This window comes from Capricornis sumatraensis, chromosome 11 (genome assembly GCF_032405125.1).
Source record: "Capricornis sumatraensis isolate serow.1 chromosome 11, serow.2, whole genome shotgun sequence".
Classification (NCBI taxonomy): Eukaryota; Metazoa; Chordata; class Mammalia; order Artiodactyla; family Bovidae; genus Capricornis; species Capricornis sumatraensis.
The window spans coordinates 80,743,716-80,759,225 of NC_091079.1; the positions used below are offsets into that span (position 1 = coordinate 80,743,716).

The 15,510-nt window shown below is 45.7% G+C and overlaps 1 protein-coding gene across 1 annotated transcript; it reads right to left on the reverse strand.

Moving 5' to 3' along the window:
- Positions 1-4,798: 4,798 nt before the first annotated feature.
- On the reverse strand, positions 4,799-13,302 carry ODF1 (outer dense fiber of sperm tails 1). The gene is made up of 2 exons (XM_068984032.1): positions 12,983-13,302; positions 4,799-5,249 (listed from the first exon to the last, which is right to left on the reverse strand). The coding sequence occupies exons 1-2, from the start codon at positions 13,300-13,302 to the stop codon at positions 4,799-4,801; spliced, it is 771 nt and encodes a 256-aa protein (XP_068840133.1).
- Positions 13,303-15,510: the final 2,208 nt, after the last annotated feature.

Consider the following 15,510-nt stretch of genomic DNA (forward strand, 5'->3'; position numbering starts at 1 on the left):
TTTTTCTCCATCCCAAGGTTGAAAGATGTTTTCTGAATCTGTCTTCCATTATGTATTAAGGAAGAGTGCCTAGGTTTAAACAGGAGATAGAAATGCTGAAGAGTTACAGAGGGCCTGGGGTACAGTGACTTGGGGCTGAGAAGCGTTCTTCCCTGAATTCCGAGTGGTCAATTACCTGGGCTTCCTAGGGTGATCCCCAAGAAAAGATTTTCATGGAGTCCCTTCAGACACACGTAGTTCTGGAAGCAAGAACCCATATGGCCTGAGTTTGGCAAAGCAAAACCAGGCCCCAGAGTTCATTTCCTGAGCTCATTCACCCTTGTGTCCCCTTATTTTGTTTCCTTCCTAGATTGTAAGCACCATAAAGTCGAGGGCCAGGTCTGGCTTATTGATCATTCCTCAGTGCCTGGCATGGTGCCCTGTGGGTGAGAAGGTGAGAAGGAAGGAAAGAGTGTGGGTGATTTCCGTTAACTCTGAAGTTCGACATGAAGATCTGCTGTGGGCCCGGGGTGCCTAACCTCATTGGACCACTTCACAGGCTCCCTCACCTCCGGCTCCCCCACTGGGGGTGGCCAGTGGATACCCAGTCAGGGGTTTGGAGGCTTGGAGGGAGGGGAGATGGGTACTGATCGCTGTCACTCCTCACAGGCTGGGCAGGCCTGGCAGCAGTATGTTCTTATGTAGTCACAGCTCCCATCCTGCGGCCCTCCTCCCAGAATGCCAGCTTTCACCTGGGCACTCACACCATGCGTCTTCCTCAGTTTCTGCCGCTCAGGTGGGCGAGCCCCTTCCCTCGGTGGGCAGTGGCTGTGGGCATCAGCATCTCTTACTACTTAGAGGAAGCTTCCCACACCTCTGTAAATAGTCACTTCACTAAGAAGCATCCTCATAACCCCCAACTGAGTGTGCTCTCTTTGCTGCCTGGACTCTGATGAGGCCTTAAACAGGGAGAAAAATAGGGAAAGAAGCAAGAGGAGCCTGGAAGGATAAGAGGTTCCCTCAGAAGCACTTACACAGGCCCAGGAGAAGCAGTTCTTGTCATTCCCTGTGCTTACCCCACTGCAGGAAGAGAGGATTTAGGACCGTGCGAGGCAAAGCGATGGCTGGCCTGAGTCAGCCCAGCTCCCCCCAGCCCCTGGCTACTGGCTCTATCCTCTGTTCCCTCAGTGCTTGGTTCTATCTAGACAAGAAACCTTGATAAAGTGAAATTATAACTTACCCTTTTATAGGCCTATCTCCCTCACCGGACTGGAACTCCTCAGAGGCAAAGATTTGGGTTTTGGCCATTTCTGGATCCTGCCCACTTCTTGTTTTCTTTTTTTTAATGTTTATTTTTAAGGATAATTGCTTTACAGAATTTTGTTGTTTTCTGTCAAACCTCAGCATGAATCAGCCATAGGTATACATATATCCCCTCCCTTTGGAACCTCCTTCCCATCTCCCTCCCCATCCCACCCCTCTAGGTTGACACAGAGCCCCTGTTTGAGTTTCCTGAGCCATACGGCAAATTCCCGTTGGCTATCTACTTTACATATGGTAATGTAAGTTTCCGTGTTACTCTTTCCATGCATTTCACCCTCTCCTCCCCTCTGCCCATGTCCGTAAGTCTGTTTCTCTATATCTGTTTTTCCATTGCTGCCCTGTAAATAAATTCTTAAGTACCATTTTTCTAGATTCTGTATATATGCATTAGAATATGGTATTTAACTTTCTCTTTCTGACTTATTTCACTCTGTATAATAGGTTCTAGGTTCATCCACCTCATTAGAACTGACTCAAAGGTGTTCCTTTTTGTGGCTGAGTAATATTCCATTGTATATATGTACCACAACTTCTTAATCTGTTCATCTGTTGATGGGCATCTAGATTGCTTCCATGTTCTAGCTGTTGTAAATAGTGCTACAGTGAACAATGGGATACATGTGTCTTTTTAAATTTTGGTTTCCTTAGGGTATATCTAGGAGTGGGATTGCTGGGTCATATGGTGGTTTTATTCCTAGTTTTTTAAGGAATCTCCATACCATCTTCCATAGTGGCTGTATCAGTTTACATTTCCGCTAGTGGAAACATTTTTGATGCCAAATATCATCATTCATATTGTTGTATTGTTTTCAATAAAAGCAGTTATTTATATGTATAATAAACTGTGACACTTTGTATACCATTGTAAGATTTTTCATCTGAAATCCCAGCCCAGCCCTGGAATCATCCCAGCCTGGTGCCAGATGGTGAAGAAGCCTCTAGAAGACTCCAGTCACCTGAGTTTCACCTGGAGCAAAGACAAGGCATTCCACCACACCCTTCCTAAATTTCTGACCTACAAATTCATGAATGTTAGAAAAATGATTGTTTTATTTTTTAAAAAATCACAAAGTAGACTAAAACTCTTCTCTGGTCTTTTTTTTTTTTTTTAACATTTTTCTTAGTGTATGAAAACTCAGTTTTCACTGAAGTTTTAGAAGAAGAAAAGGAATGTTGCCGCCCCCCCCCACCCCCGCCGACCCCAAACCTTCCAGATTGAACTTTCAGATATTCTGATGCTTGGTGGTCCCTATTCCACCAAGAGCAGAAGTTATTCCAGACACACAGGGTCATGCCCACTTCCCTGGGGCACTCTCTATAGTGCAGAGAGAAAGATGACCTGCTGGAAGGAATTCTAAGTGGTGGGACCAGTTGTCTATAGAACAGTGAATGCTGGATTTCACATGCCCTGTCTGGCATCCTGGCTCCAGGACCCTTGCTGTTACTGACTTGTCTGAAGCACACCTAGAGCCCTTGACAATTATATCACAGTGTTAGTCTTGCCTTCACTGAACAAAGCTCCTAGAAAGGTACTTCTCATTGACAACAGCTCCTGGCACTATCATTGCAGGTACTCAACAGACAAACCCTTGCCTTTATATCAGTTTTCCCTGTGAGGATGATGAGCAGATTCAGGCAACTAACCCACCACCACAGGCCAGGCTTCCAGCTGAGGGGTGGCCTCTGGCTTCCCTGAGGGATCCTGCGAGGCGGTGATGTCATCAATGCATTTTTCAGAAATGCCCAAGGTGCATCCAGAATGCCCCTCCAGCCTCTCCTATTGCTTGTAAATTCAGTTTCTTCAGAGCCCCCTCCTCTCCCAATCTCTCCAAGCACCTTCTTGAATTTGAGGCATTGGTGAAGAGTGTATAGAACACAGTATCTGGTATTTAAATGGATTAAGTCTGGCTTGGCAGGTTAGCAAATGAATGAATCTGGACCAACAAGAGGGTGAGCAGGTGGGTAGGTGAATAAGAGCATGAACTGTCACCAAGCATTCCCTAGAATGGCACCCTCCAGAGGACAGGGATTCCCACTTATTCAAGACCCCAGCCAGATTCCCCTGACCCAACAGCATGAAATTTTTTCAAAATCCATTTTAAAAATGTGTTACTTAGAAACTAGAATATTTATGAACATGTAATCAAAGTGTGGCAAAACACTTATAAAGGTAACTTACCATTTGGTACACACAAACATTCATTTATACCTAGTTGCTAGGTAATACATTTTTGAAATGTTCAATATTTTATATCTACCACCTGTATTAGTGGGCCATTATTTCCCTCAGCTAAAAGCAAACTATGTTTTCTATCACCATCAATATTCTTTAACCTTGAAGGAAACTTTTAAAGAAACAGGGATGGGAGAGCTTTAAGATCCCATCCAGGGTTTCTCAACCTTATCTGTGTGATTCAAAGTCTTACCTGGGAAGACTTTTAAAAATCTCAATGTATTTTTTTTTTCTTTTGTGCATTGTGTGTGTGTGGTTTGTCTTTTTTCTCTTTATGGTTTGGCATCCATGTTTGTAAAGGTTCCCAAGTGATTCCCACGTGCAACCAAGGCTTTAACCCACATGCAGCTGAGACTAGTAAAGAGACTTACTCTGCAAACGTGTAGGCTTTATGTTCCTTGTAAAAGTCAGGCGTGAAATCAGCCCATTCTGATCCCGCCTCGTCATCTCCCTCTTCTTTACACTTATTTCTGTCTTGGTGGTCAAGTGACTCATGGGCCGTGTCCATGAGGATCCAAGTTCAGGTGAACTATGCTATCATTTTGTGAAAGCTGTACTTTCCACTCATGAACGCTGGACTGAACTTCTGTGCCTTGAAGTAGTTTTAGGGACTGAGGAAATCATAGTTGAAATAAATCCTGAGGAGTTTGCAAACCACCCCAAGCCACAGCTGGCCCTTCCCCCAAATCACAGGAATGTTGAGAAACAGCAGCTGTATGGCCACCCTACCCTCTGTCAGTGGGCTTGCTCCCCTCATACATTTGTACTCTGTTCATTGCCCCCAGTCAAAACCCAACCACGTGTCCCTTGGGGAGTCACTTTCTCTCCAATGCTCCCTACCATAGCAGCTTTGAAAAAGTGTTAGTCTTCAATCCTAACTAGTCTCGTTTTCTGCTTTGATTGTTTAGTTTCTGGACTAGGTCATGTCACTGACTCATTTGGAAAAGCAACATGTGAGGATGCCCACCCACAAAATCTCTTTTCCTGGGCTTTGGCATTAGTGGGGTGTAAAGTAGCACACGGGAGGGCAGACGTCACCATTCACCTTCCATGCCCATCCCTTCATCCTTCCAATGCCCACTAACCAGGTGGGGCTCAGGAGTGGGGGTTAAACCAAAAGACTTGCACACGCCAGTGGGTTGCAGTTATGTATTCAGTTTCCTATGTTCTTGAATAACACGGGCCACGCGAAGGGGGAGAGAAACACTGGAAGAGCTGCCTGGCTGGGTACATGACTTCTACTAAGTCCTAGGTTCCTACGCTTTACAGGATCATCTTCCTACAGGAAAACCGGCTCCCACAAGGATAGCAGGGGTTACAGGGGTCACAGGGGTTACAGGGGCTGCAGGGGCTATAGGGGCTGCAGGGGTTACAGGGGTTACAGGGGCTACAGGGGCTACAGGGGTTACAGGGAGACGTGCAAGGGTAGCAGGGAGACTCGATCTTGACGCAACTGCCGAGCCCGTAGGAGTATGTCACGTCCTTCTCGTCCACACACGGGGGCAAGCTGAACTCTTTGCAGATGTTCATGTAGCTGTATTTTTTCGACCCCAGGCAGTCGTATCTGTTCTCACGCTCGGCCGACACGCACACCTTTCCGTCCTTCACTCTCACCTTGACTTGATCCGGTTCAAAGCCGCACACGTTCACCGATCCTAAAATGTTACTGCTACAGCAAGAGGACGCCAGAATTCTATTTGTTGTTCTTCTCAGTCTGGAGTTTAGGAAAAGGAAAGGGTGGGAGGGAGAAGCTCAGACGGGGGGGCTCAGACACAACTTGACAAGCAGCATTTTAACCTCTATTAAATACAAAAACCCAGCTGAAGTAAACACTAGTCACTGTGAAGAGTCAAACTTTACAGAAAGGTGTAAAGTGAGAAATGAGAGTCGGCCCATGGGAACCACACCCTCCCCCAGGTAAACCCTTGTTAGCTATCGGTGAGTGTTTGGTCGTCCAGATCTCTCTGGAAGTTTATTTTTATTTTTACTGTTTATTTTTAATTTTCTTTTTCTTTCCAGTTTTATTGAGAGATAATTGACATACAGCATTGTAAATTTAAGGTGTATAGCATAATGATTTGACTTAACATACATCGTGAAATGATTATCTCAGTAAGTTAAGTGATTATCTATCACTTCATATAGATACTGAATTAAACAGAAAGATCTTTTTCCTTGTGATGAGAACACCTAGGATTTAGTCTCTTAACTTTCATATACAACCTATAGCACTGTTAATTAATCATATTGTATATTACATGCCTAGTACTTATTTACCTTATAACTGGAAGTTTGTACGTTTTGACCACCTTTATCCAGTCCTTCCCCTTCCTCACCCCTCTAGTAACCACAAATCTGATCTCTTTCTCTATTTGTCTGGTTGGTTTGTTGGTTGGGTTTTTCTAAAGTATAATTGACCTACAACGTTCCTGGGGCACAACATAGTGATTTGATACTTCTGTCCATTACAAAATGATCAGCACTTTCTCTTGCATTTAAATCTCAACTCCTTGTCTTATTAGTTATGGAACCCTGGGCAGGCTTCTTAACCTCTCTTTGCCTCAGTTTCCTCATCTGTAAAACTGGGACAATACCAGTAACCCATTTCTAGGGGTTTCATGAGACAAATTAGTTAATGAATGAAAAGGACCTATATACCAGTGCTCTGAGCATGCTTAGCACGTTAGGCTTTTGTCTGTTGCCTGTGTGTGTGTGTGTGTGTGTCCCACAATGTGCCATGGAAAGTGCTAAGCCATTGGAGGCATTGTTTCGTTTAACCTGCATGAGAACCCTGTCACGCAGGTGGAATTGTCACTGTTTTATAGATGGGGAGATGCTGAAGGTGGTGAGTGCAGAGCCTAGATTCAAATCCAGGCCTGTTTAATGCCAAGGTCATGATTTTAACCATCACTTAGACTGAGCTCTCAGCATGAGGACCCAGACACTCAGTCTTGGGGGCCTGGCATCAGCCCTGCCTGCTCTGGGCCTCCTCAGGGACCACTTTCTTTCTAATTGCCTGAGCCTTCCAAAGACCCCTAATGCTCTGAAATGCTCTTCTGTTTACTCCCTAACGTTAAAGAAAAAAAAAAAATCTGTATTCTAAGAGCCACTCCTGGCAAATCTTGCATCTTTGTCCTCCAAAGGGAGGTCTTGGCATGTGTGCTTTTTAGAACCTCTGCTGGTTTGAGTAGTCTGGACTCTGATTGGGTGATTAATCTGAGATATATTTTTTATTCTGACTTTTTATGCTGAATTTTGTTTATACACTTACTGCTTTTTGTTACATAAGTTACACAAGTTCACTGTAGAAAACTCAAAATGTGCTGTGCTCGGTCGCTTCAGTCATGGCCGACTCTGTGACCCCCATGGACTGCAGCCCACCCGGCTCCTCTGTCCGTGGGATTCTCCAGGCAATAACACTGGAGTGGGTAGCCATTCCCTTCTCCAGGGGATCTTCCTAACCCAGGGATCAAACGTGAGTCTCACGTCTCCTAAATTGGCAGATGGGTTTTTTACCACTAGCGCCACCTGGTAAGCCCAGAAAACTCAAAGTACAAATAAACAAAGAGATGGACTATTTTTTCTTTTTTAACAGACCACAAAAGCCCTCTTGCCTTCTGCAGGAGATGGATCTGGGAGCCCGATCTACAAGCCAAAGCCAGCTCCCAGATCCATCTCCTCCAGCAATCTGAGTCTTGGGGTATAAATTCTTGTTTGCTTTGGGTTTTGCTTAGATGTCCCCCTCTTCTACTATTCCTGTCACTCTGGCCCCCTCTCCACTGCAGCAGATGCCCGGGGCCCTCAGGACATTGCCCCGGAAGTCTTGGCTGGATCAGGTTTCTTCTTTCTTTTGCTCCTAGGTCAGGTGTGACCTGTAGGGATGTGTGGGTTTAGGAGAAATTGCAGAAGCCTCATTTTACTCATTAGATTCAGCTCCGGACTTGCAACCTGACTCCTGCCTGGCAGTGTACCATCACCGTACATCAGATTTTCCTTGGCTCTGTGAGGTTCTGGGTAAAGGGAGACGGCCTGCTTTACTGTGATCATGAGGGCGGAGGTTAGTCACGGTCAACAGGGGCAAGTCAGCCTCTTTGGTGGCTGGCAGAAGCCTCTTAGGAAAACTGGGGAAGAGCGAGTGGGCAGCGCTGTTTGCCTGCCACTCTGGGGTGTCAGCTCCCCTCCCGACTGAAACTGGATTTCACCTGAAGGTATGACCACACTCCTGAATGTGATTCTGCCCAGAGCAAAGGGGAGTGATACTCTTCACAAAGAGATGAATCAGTTTTCTGCTGAGTGACAAATAAGGTGTGAAGAGGATGACGAGAAGGCCAGTCTCTACACTGAACCAGAGGATGACTGCTCTTCCTCTAGTTACTTTTTCTCCTTAGACCGCTGCCAGTAACCTGTTCAGCTTGCTTGTTCCTTTCCAACACATCTTTCCCTCTTCTTTTCCCTCTTCCTGTCTCCTTGCCTTGTCTCTCTCCTGGTTTTGGATGATACTGGAGAAGTATGACTCTCAGCGGGAGCAAGGTGGCGCCACAGGTGCATCTGAACACCTGTGGCGCTTGTTCAAACACAGGTGCCTGGGCCCCACCCCGGAGTTTCTGATTCAGCTGGTCCGAGGAGGGAACCAGGAATTTGCATTTCTAACAAGTTCCAGGTGATGCTGCCTGCTGGGTTCAGATAGCAGATCACTCCGACCATTGCTGACCAGGCCGTTTAAGCACGTTGATTCCAGAACTCAGGCAAACCTGGCCTCAAGTCCCGGCTCTCCCGTATCCTGAGGATCAAGAACGTTGCCCTGACTCTGTTTCATCATCTCTAAGTTGGCCAAGATGTTGCAAGGATTAAATGAAGATGATGTGCTAGGCACTTGATTTTCACTCGATAAAGGTAAGTCTCTTTATCAGTCTCCGCCTTAAACAGACTTCCCCGAAATATGAGGCTTTAAGTGGCGAAGCCCCAAGTCCTGTGTCATTAAGCACTAAGGCTAAATAATGGACATGCCCTTGGCCTGCAGGGGCAGCAACTCCTACTCCTGCTGCCCTGGGTGCCTGGCCCCTGAGACCTATGGGTACAAAGAGATTGCAGTGAGAGGGGATGAGGGGCCCGGCTTGCTTCCAGCTCTGCAAGGTCACAGAGGGAAAGAGCGAGCTCTCTGCTCTGTGGGAGTCAGCCTGCCGCCAGCCATTAGGTAAAGCCGCAGAGCCCCTGGGTTCCTCTCTGCTGGCTTCCCACAGTGTGACTATGCCCTGATCTTTGGGTCAAAGAATGAGGTGGGTGGGGGGAGTGGAATGATTTGCCTGAGGGCTTAAAACCCAGGGAGGCACTGCTAAACCACAAAAAATGCACTCTGGGGGCTGACAGTCATCAGCCTCCCCCAAGGAGGGTGATGCAGGGAGAACTTCATACTCAGAGTGTGAGGGGTAAAAGGAAATGAGAAGGCTGGTTTCAAAGTTCTCAGAAGATGATGCCTCTGATGTGGGGGGGAGTTTTTAAGAGAACTTCTTGAACTGCAGGTCAGCCAAGGATACTTGGATGAGTGGACGGAAGCAGTCTCAGGATGAATTTCCAGGTACCTGCAAAGGGCCCAGCGTTGAGCCTAGGGCATTCCTAAGTGAAGCTGCAAATCAAGGTTCATTTGCCCACGAACGCTAGAGCCAGGTGTTGGAGCCACTCCAATATGAGCTATAATTAGATAATGAACTCCTAAGGGCAGGATGGCTCTTACCCAGAGGGTAAAGCGTCTGCCTGCAATGTGGGAGACCCGGGTTCAATTCCCAGGTCGGGAAGATCCCCTGGAGAAGGAAATGGCAAGCCATTCCAGTACTCTTGTCTGGAAAATTCCATGGAAGGAGGAGCCAGGTAAACTGCAGTCCATGGGATTGCAAAGAGTCGCACACGACTGAGGAACTTCACTTCTAAGGGCAGGATTGAGGAGGGGCTGGCTTTGTTTCTACCATTTCCATACAGAGAACAGGAAGCCCACGAAATGCAGGGGTGATTCAAGTGCAAACTTACATCAGGCTGGTCGCATGGTTTCTTACAAAAGAAATCAAACTCAGTAACTTCAGTCTCTCAATTCAGAAGAGGAAGGAAGGAAGGGTCAGGGAAAAGGCTAGTGCTTAGAGTACAAAAGTAATTGGGGCAGAGGAAAAGAATTTCAAAGAAGCTAATGAAATGGAAGTGCTTACTTGGGTCTCCACTATTGAAGATACTGCCAAGGTGTCTTTAGAAGTAGCTGCTCAGTAAACAATGGAAAGAATTTGGACCTTCTGTACCCAAACTAAAAATACACACAATCAAATACACACCAATCAAATACACACTCAGGAAGGCTCAAATGACTTTTGGGGGAAATTATATGGCCTGCCAAAACTTCTTGCCCATTATTAACGGAACACCCAAAGACAGAGCACACAGACTCTCACACAGAAAAACAATTCCAGTGGGGCCATGGCAACTATAGACCAAGGCATCTTCTGCATTGGGCAAAGAAGCTTCTGGATAACATGTCCTGGCACCTAAGAGCACATGTCATACCTAACCAAACTGCTAGCTTTTGCTTTAAAGAGTAAAAGGTCACGTGCATATGTTTTCTAAATTCTAAAAGCCTTGGGAAGGTTTCACACCAAAGATTGTTTTTTAAAAATCGAATCAACGTATTTCTGAATCCATTCAGTCATGGGTTGGGAGCTGAGAGATAAGAAAAGAGGCATTTCACTGAAAAAAAAAAAAGATAGTGGGAGTCCTCTGGGACTAGAGCTGGACCAGGCTTTAACATTTTCATTCATATTCAGAAATTTGAATATTTAGGTTTGCAGGTAACTCTAAGCTTTTCAGGACAGTGAAATGTCAAGCTGTTAGAAATAGAGCATAGGAGTTTCCCAAGGTGGTCTGAATAGGAAGAAAAGCATCGGGGAAGAGGGCAGACCTGAGGTCATTTGTGAAATGAACTCAGGATTATCAGTTCAGAGATCTCAGAAGCAGCAGCAGCTTCATATACTGCTGCAGGCCACAGTATGAAAAAAGTTAATGAAAAATCCAGACATCAGCAGGTAAAGTTATCACAAACCATAGCAAGTGTTACCTCTCGTATAAACCACACTGCTGAGATTTAAGCTTGAAGTCGTGTCTACTGCAGATCATTAAGTAGAGACTCTCAGAGTAGGCAGAGGGTGCCCAGGTGGTAAAGAACTCACCTGGAGAGTCTGGAGAGTAAGACAGCCTGGAGACAGACTGAGCAGACTTGGAGCAAGTATTTGAATAGTCAGAGGCACGGGGAGGTAGACACAGGCTACTCACAAGTAGCCCTTCATTCAGACCAAATATTTTTTAAAAAGGGCCCTTGCATGAAATTTATGTAACTTGATACTTGATGGGGTAAAAATTAAAATTGGTTCAGATTGAGTATAGATGAGTTTATTTGGCAATGGTCCCATCTCAGACTATTGAAGGAAGTTCATTACTGACCTTTGGTGACCGATGACCTAGACAATAATTGTTCTATTGCCCTTTCCAGGGAATCATCACTGTCCCTGTTGTCAAGGGCTTCATTCTCTCTCTTTCTGTCTTCATCCATCCATCCATCGTCATCTTTCTTTTTCTTTCTTCCTCTCTCTCCCCCTCCTCTCTCCCCTTCCTTCCTTGTTCCCTTCCCTCCTTTTTCTTTCTTCCTATCTATTCATCTGTTAATATATCTGTCTCTCTGTCTAATCTATCAACTAATCTATTAATCTTATCACTGGGATAAGAAGGACATTGTTTAAGGATACAAACTGGCAATGACTAGTAAGTCCTAGAGATCTAATGCACAGTAAAGTAAATGTAGACAAAAGAAACATTGTACTATAATCATCAAACTGGATAAGAGGCTAGGGCTCAATCAGTCCAATCACTAAATAGAAATATGTAACACAGTTTGTTGTTGTTTAGACGTCAGTCGTGTCCGACTCTGTGCAGCCCACCAGGCTCCCCCGTCCCTGGGATTCTCCAGGCAAGAACACTGGAGTAGGTTGCCATTTCCTTCTCCAATGCATGAAAGTGAAAAGTGAAAGTGAAGTTGCTCAGTCGTGTCTGACCTTCAGCGACCCCATGGACGGCAGCTTTCCAGGCTCCTCCGTCCATGGGATTTTCCAGGCAAGAGGACTGGAGTGGGGTGCCATTGCCTCCTCCTTGTTTAGTCACTAAGTCCTGTCTAATTCTTTGCGACCCCATGGACTGTAGCCCACCAGGCTCCTCTATCCCTGGGATTTCCCAGGCAAGAATACTGACATGTGTTGCTATTTCCTTCTCCAGGGAATCTTCCCAACCTAGGGATCAAACCCTCATTTCCTGCATTGGCAGAAGGATTCTTTACCACTGAGCCACTAGGGAAGCCCCTGTGTAGCACAATAGAGATAGCTAATTATTGCTACAATGGCAATCATAATATATAAATGTATGAAATTTGCAACATTGTACACCTTAAATTCATACAATATTATGTCAAATATAATAAAAAGATCATCTATTTGTGACATCTTTTAAAAAATAGTAGCATATTAAGTAGTTTTTCTGCACCTTTTTTCACTTAGTATGACAATACTTAAAATGCTTCATCAGTTCTTTTTACAGCTACATATTATCCCAATGTATGAATGTACCATAATTTGTTTAACCAGGTGACAATGCTTTCAACTATTTTTTCTATCATAGTTACAGACTAAATGGCATAAGTAGACAGAAAAAGAAGTTTTCTCAGGCAAAAAGTAAAACGTGATGAAAACCAAAAAAACTTGTAAAGTGAATTTAAAATTATCCAGTTCAATTAAAACCTTTTCAACTGTATTCGGAACACTGTGGCTTCAGTTCTGTCATCTCTTTACACAATCTTTACTATAGTTGAAGGGGAAGGCAGACAATAAGCCCAATACCAGATGAATTTGAAGTCATCAAGAGTTGGAGAATAGGAGAAAGGATTTCCTACAAAACCAAATAAATGCCTCTATTTTTCAATTTGCTCCCCTGCTCTTAAAGCCTCTGGCAAACGTTTGACTTGATCAATTATTGTTACTTCTCCCATAGTCATTTCTGTAAGCCGAAATACACTCAAATCACTTTACTCATAACCAGAAAAAATGTTTCGTTTGCTGCTCCCAATAGCTTTTTAATGACACCCCCTGTTTCTTTCCCCCATTGAAGCCACATTATTTATCACGTTGGTGCTCCTGCCATAAGCCGAAAACAACCTTGCCAATCGACATCATTACACTGTCTTTGGAGAATCTTACAGTCCCCATTATGGACCCGTTTCCTCTTCTTTCCTTAAATCTTTTCTGTGTCACCAGAGTCATTATCTTGAACCCGGTTCATCTTTGCTCGTGTATCGATTGTCACCCTCTCCTCCCTGATTCCACCCTAGGAGGCTAATGCACCAACTATAAAGCCCTGAAGATGCTGTCTTACTTGGCAAGCTCTCTCTTCTCATCCTCTATCGCTCTAATGGCTTTCCTCTCCAGACTCCTGAGAGACGGGCGAAGACAGTAAAGCTTCACGTCACACAGGCAGCACGGGTAGAGGTCGCACAGGCCGCAGGAGCGCGGCCGCTTGGCGTAGCACAGGCAGTAGGGGTAGGGGTGCAGGTCGCAGCAGCAGTAGGGGTGCATGTACAGGTCGCAGAGGCACCGCGCGCTGAGCTCGTCGATGCATCGCAGCTGCCTCAGCTCTCTGTCCACCTTCTTGATGTCCCTCCTCACGCTGTCCAAAAGACAACTCAGTGCAGCCATCACAGTCACACCTTATTGTTCTGTGAGTACCTTTGGGAAATGGCACTCGGGGGGAAAAAAATTGTTCTAAGCTCTTCTCAGAGGTTTCTTTTAAAAATAAATGAGGCACACATGGTTCACTTACTTTATAAAAGTTGGGTTCTATGACCTCACCACCCTCTTAAGTATGTCATAGTCTTTCGGTTACCATGAGAACTATACCCAGCCAAGGTCTCCAGAGGCCCTCCTTAGAGTTATAGAGCTACTCTCAGAACCACCCTAATGTTAAGATTTCATTCACCTTGAAATGGGATGGGCCCCCCCAGTCATCACAGTTCCTTAGGGTTTATTGGGCTAAAGCGTGCTGCTCTTGACTTGTGTGTGTCCTGTGGATTAGCCACCGCAATGAAGACCGTAGCGTGCAGGGTAGAAGGAGCTGCCTGGCTCCTTCCTTCAGGACCTTCTCACTCCAGCCTCAACGTCTAGCCTTGCCCCTTTTACTCTAGGATTCATTCCGGCTTCTATTCCTTCATACATAGAATATTAAGAGCTCCCCAGGGGTTCTCCTTACCAAGCTAACCTTGAGTCAGCCTTTGCCCTTGACCTTCTGAGCCTCCCATATCTGGGTCCTGCCCATTCTTTATCAGCTGGCATCCTGGCTATCCTAGGACCTCAGTTCTCCTGTGACCAGGGTCCTGCTCTTAAGCTCCCATCTCGCAAAGCTCAGAGTCTTGCCCTCGTCACCACTTCACAGCAACTATGCCTCTGGTCCTACATCCAAGCTGCCAGATGCCCTGTTCCCAAGTGCTTCCCAAGTGTTGGTCTTTGATACTCAGAGCCAACTGCCTGAAGTTGCCTGAGACCCTGACTTGGGCCAGTTTCCTGTGTACTTAGCTGGGTCAACACGCTGGACCTGGGGCTCAACCCTCAGCCTTGGCTTGGTTGCTTCTGCTCCTCTGGGCCATTCCCCTCAAACTGCTCTCCACCTCTCAAATTCCCTTTTAGTGGACCAAGGCATAGGGTACTTGAGGACTAGTGGTTGGAGGTGGCTTTGGAGAGGGAGACAAGGGCCAGGTTTAAAGGGACTTGTGGCCAGTTAGGGCATTTGAACTTTATTTTGAGCGCAGTGTAGACTCACTGGGTTTCCTTTCTGTTGAGAGAAATTGGCAGGTAAGAAGGTGGAGCATGAGTGGGGAACAGTAGCAATGTCTTCTGCTGGAAGGCAGGAGACAGACAAATTCAGGGCTGGGGACCGTGGCCACAGGAGCGGCAGGAAGGAAGCCAATGGGCTGTCTTCCTCTACCCTCCCACGTCCGCTCAGGCCCTACCGAATCCACTCTCCACGTTGTAGCCAGAGTGCTGTTCATACATAAATCTATTACCCTTTGACTCTACCCTCCCCTCAAAGTCTTCAGACTCTTCTCGTCCTCAGGAGAAGGCCCAGCATCCTCACAAGGTGGTGAACGGTAGGGCCTCTGCCTACCTCTCCAGGCTCTTCTGTTATCATTACCCCTGCAACTTCTGCATGAGCCGCAAAGGCTTCCTTGAAGTCTCTCTCATTCCACCTCCTGGTCAGTGTTGTCTGCTTAGAAGTTGAACGCCCCACCCCAGCCCTTGATGTAGTTAACTCCTAAGGCATTCTCTAGCTCTTCTCTTAAATGTCCTTCCTTCAAGGGCTTCCCTGTTCCCCAGAGTATATGCTGAACAGTCCACATATGTCTTTCATAACATCGTTTGTTTCCCCAACTAGACTGTAAGCTCCATGAGGGCAGGGACCAATTATTTTTGCTCACCATTAGATCCTCAACACGATGTCTGGCACAGAATGGGAGGTTAAAATTGATTCACCAAATGAGTAAAATTAAATAGCATTTAGTGAACAGAATGAGGAGAGAGTGAGGGAGATGTAATGACTCGTAAGTTTCTAGCTTGACCGAGTCGTGGTGCCATTGACTGAGATAAGAAACACGGGAAGAAGAGTGAGCTTGGAGGACATGCTGAGTTTGAGGCGCTGGTGACAACTTTAAGGTAGAAATGTGGAGTGCCGTGTGGGTAAGTGGGTCTGGAACTTGAGAGAAAGCTGGGTCAGAGATATAAAATTCAGGATCTTGAGTGGGCTAGATCACTCAAGAGGAGAAATAGATTGAAGAAATGAAGAGGGCTAAAGCAGACTCCTGAAGAACAATAATAAGAAATGAGGGAATTAAAGGAGCTCATGAAAGTCTCATA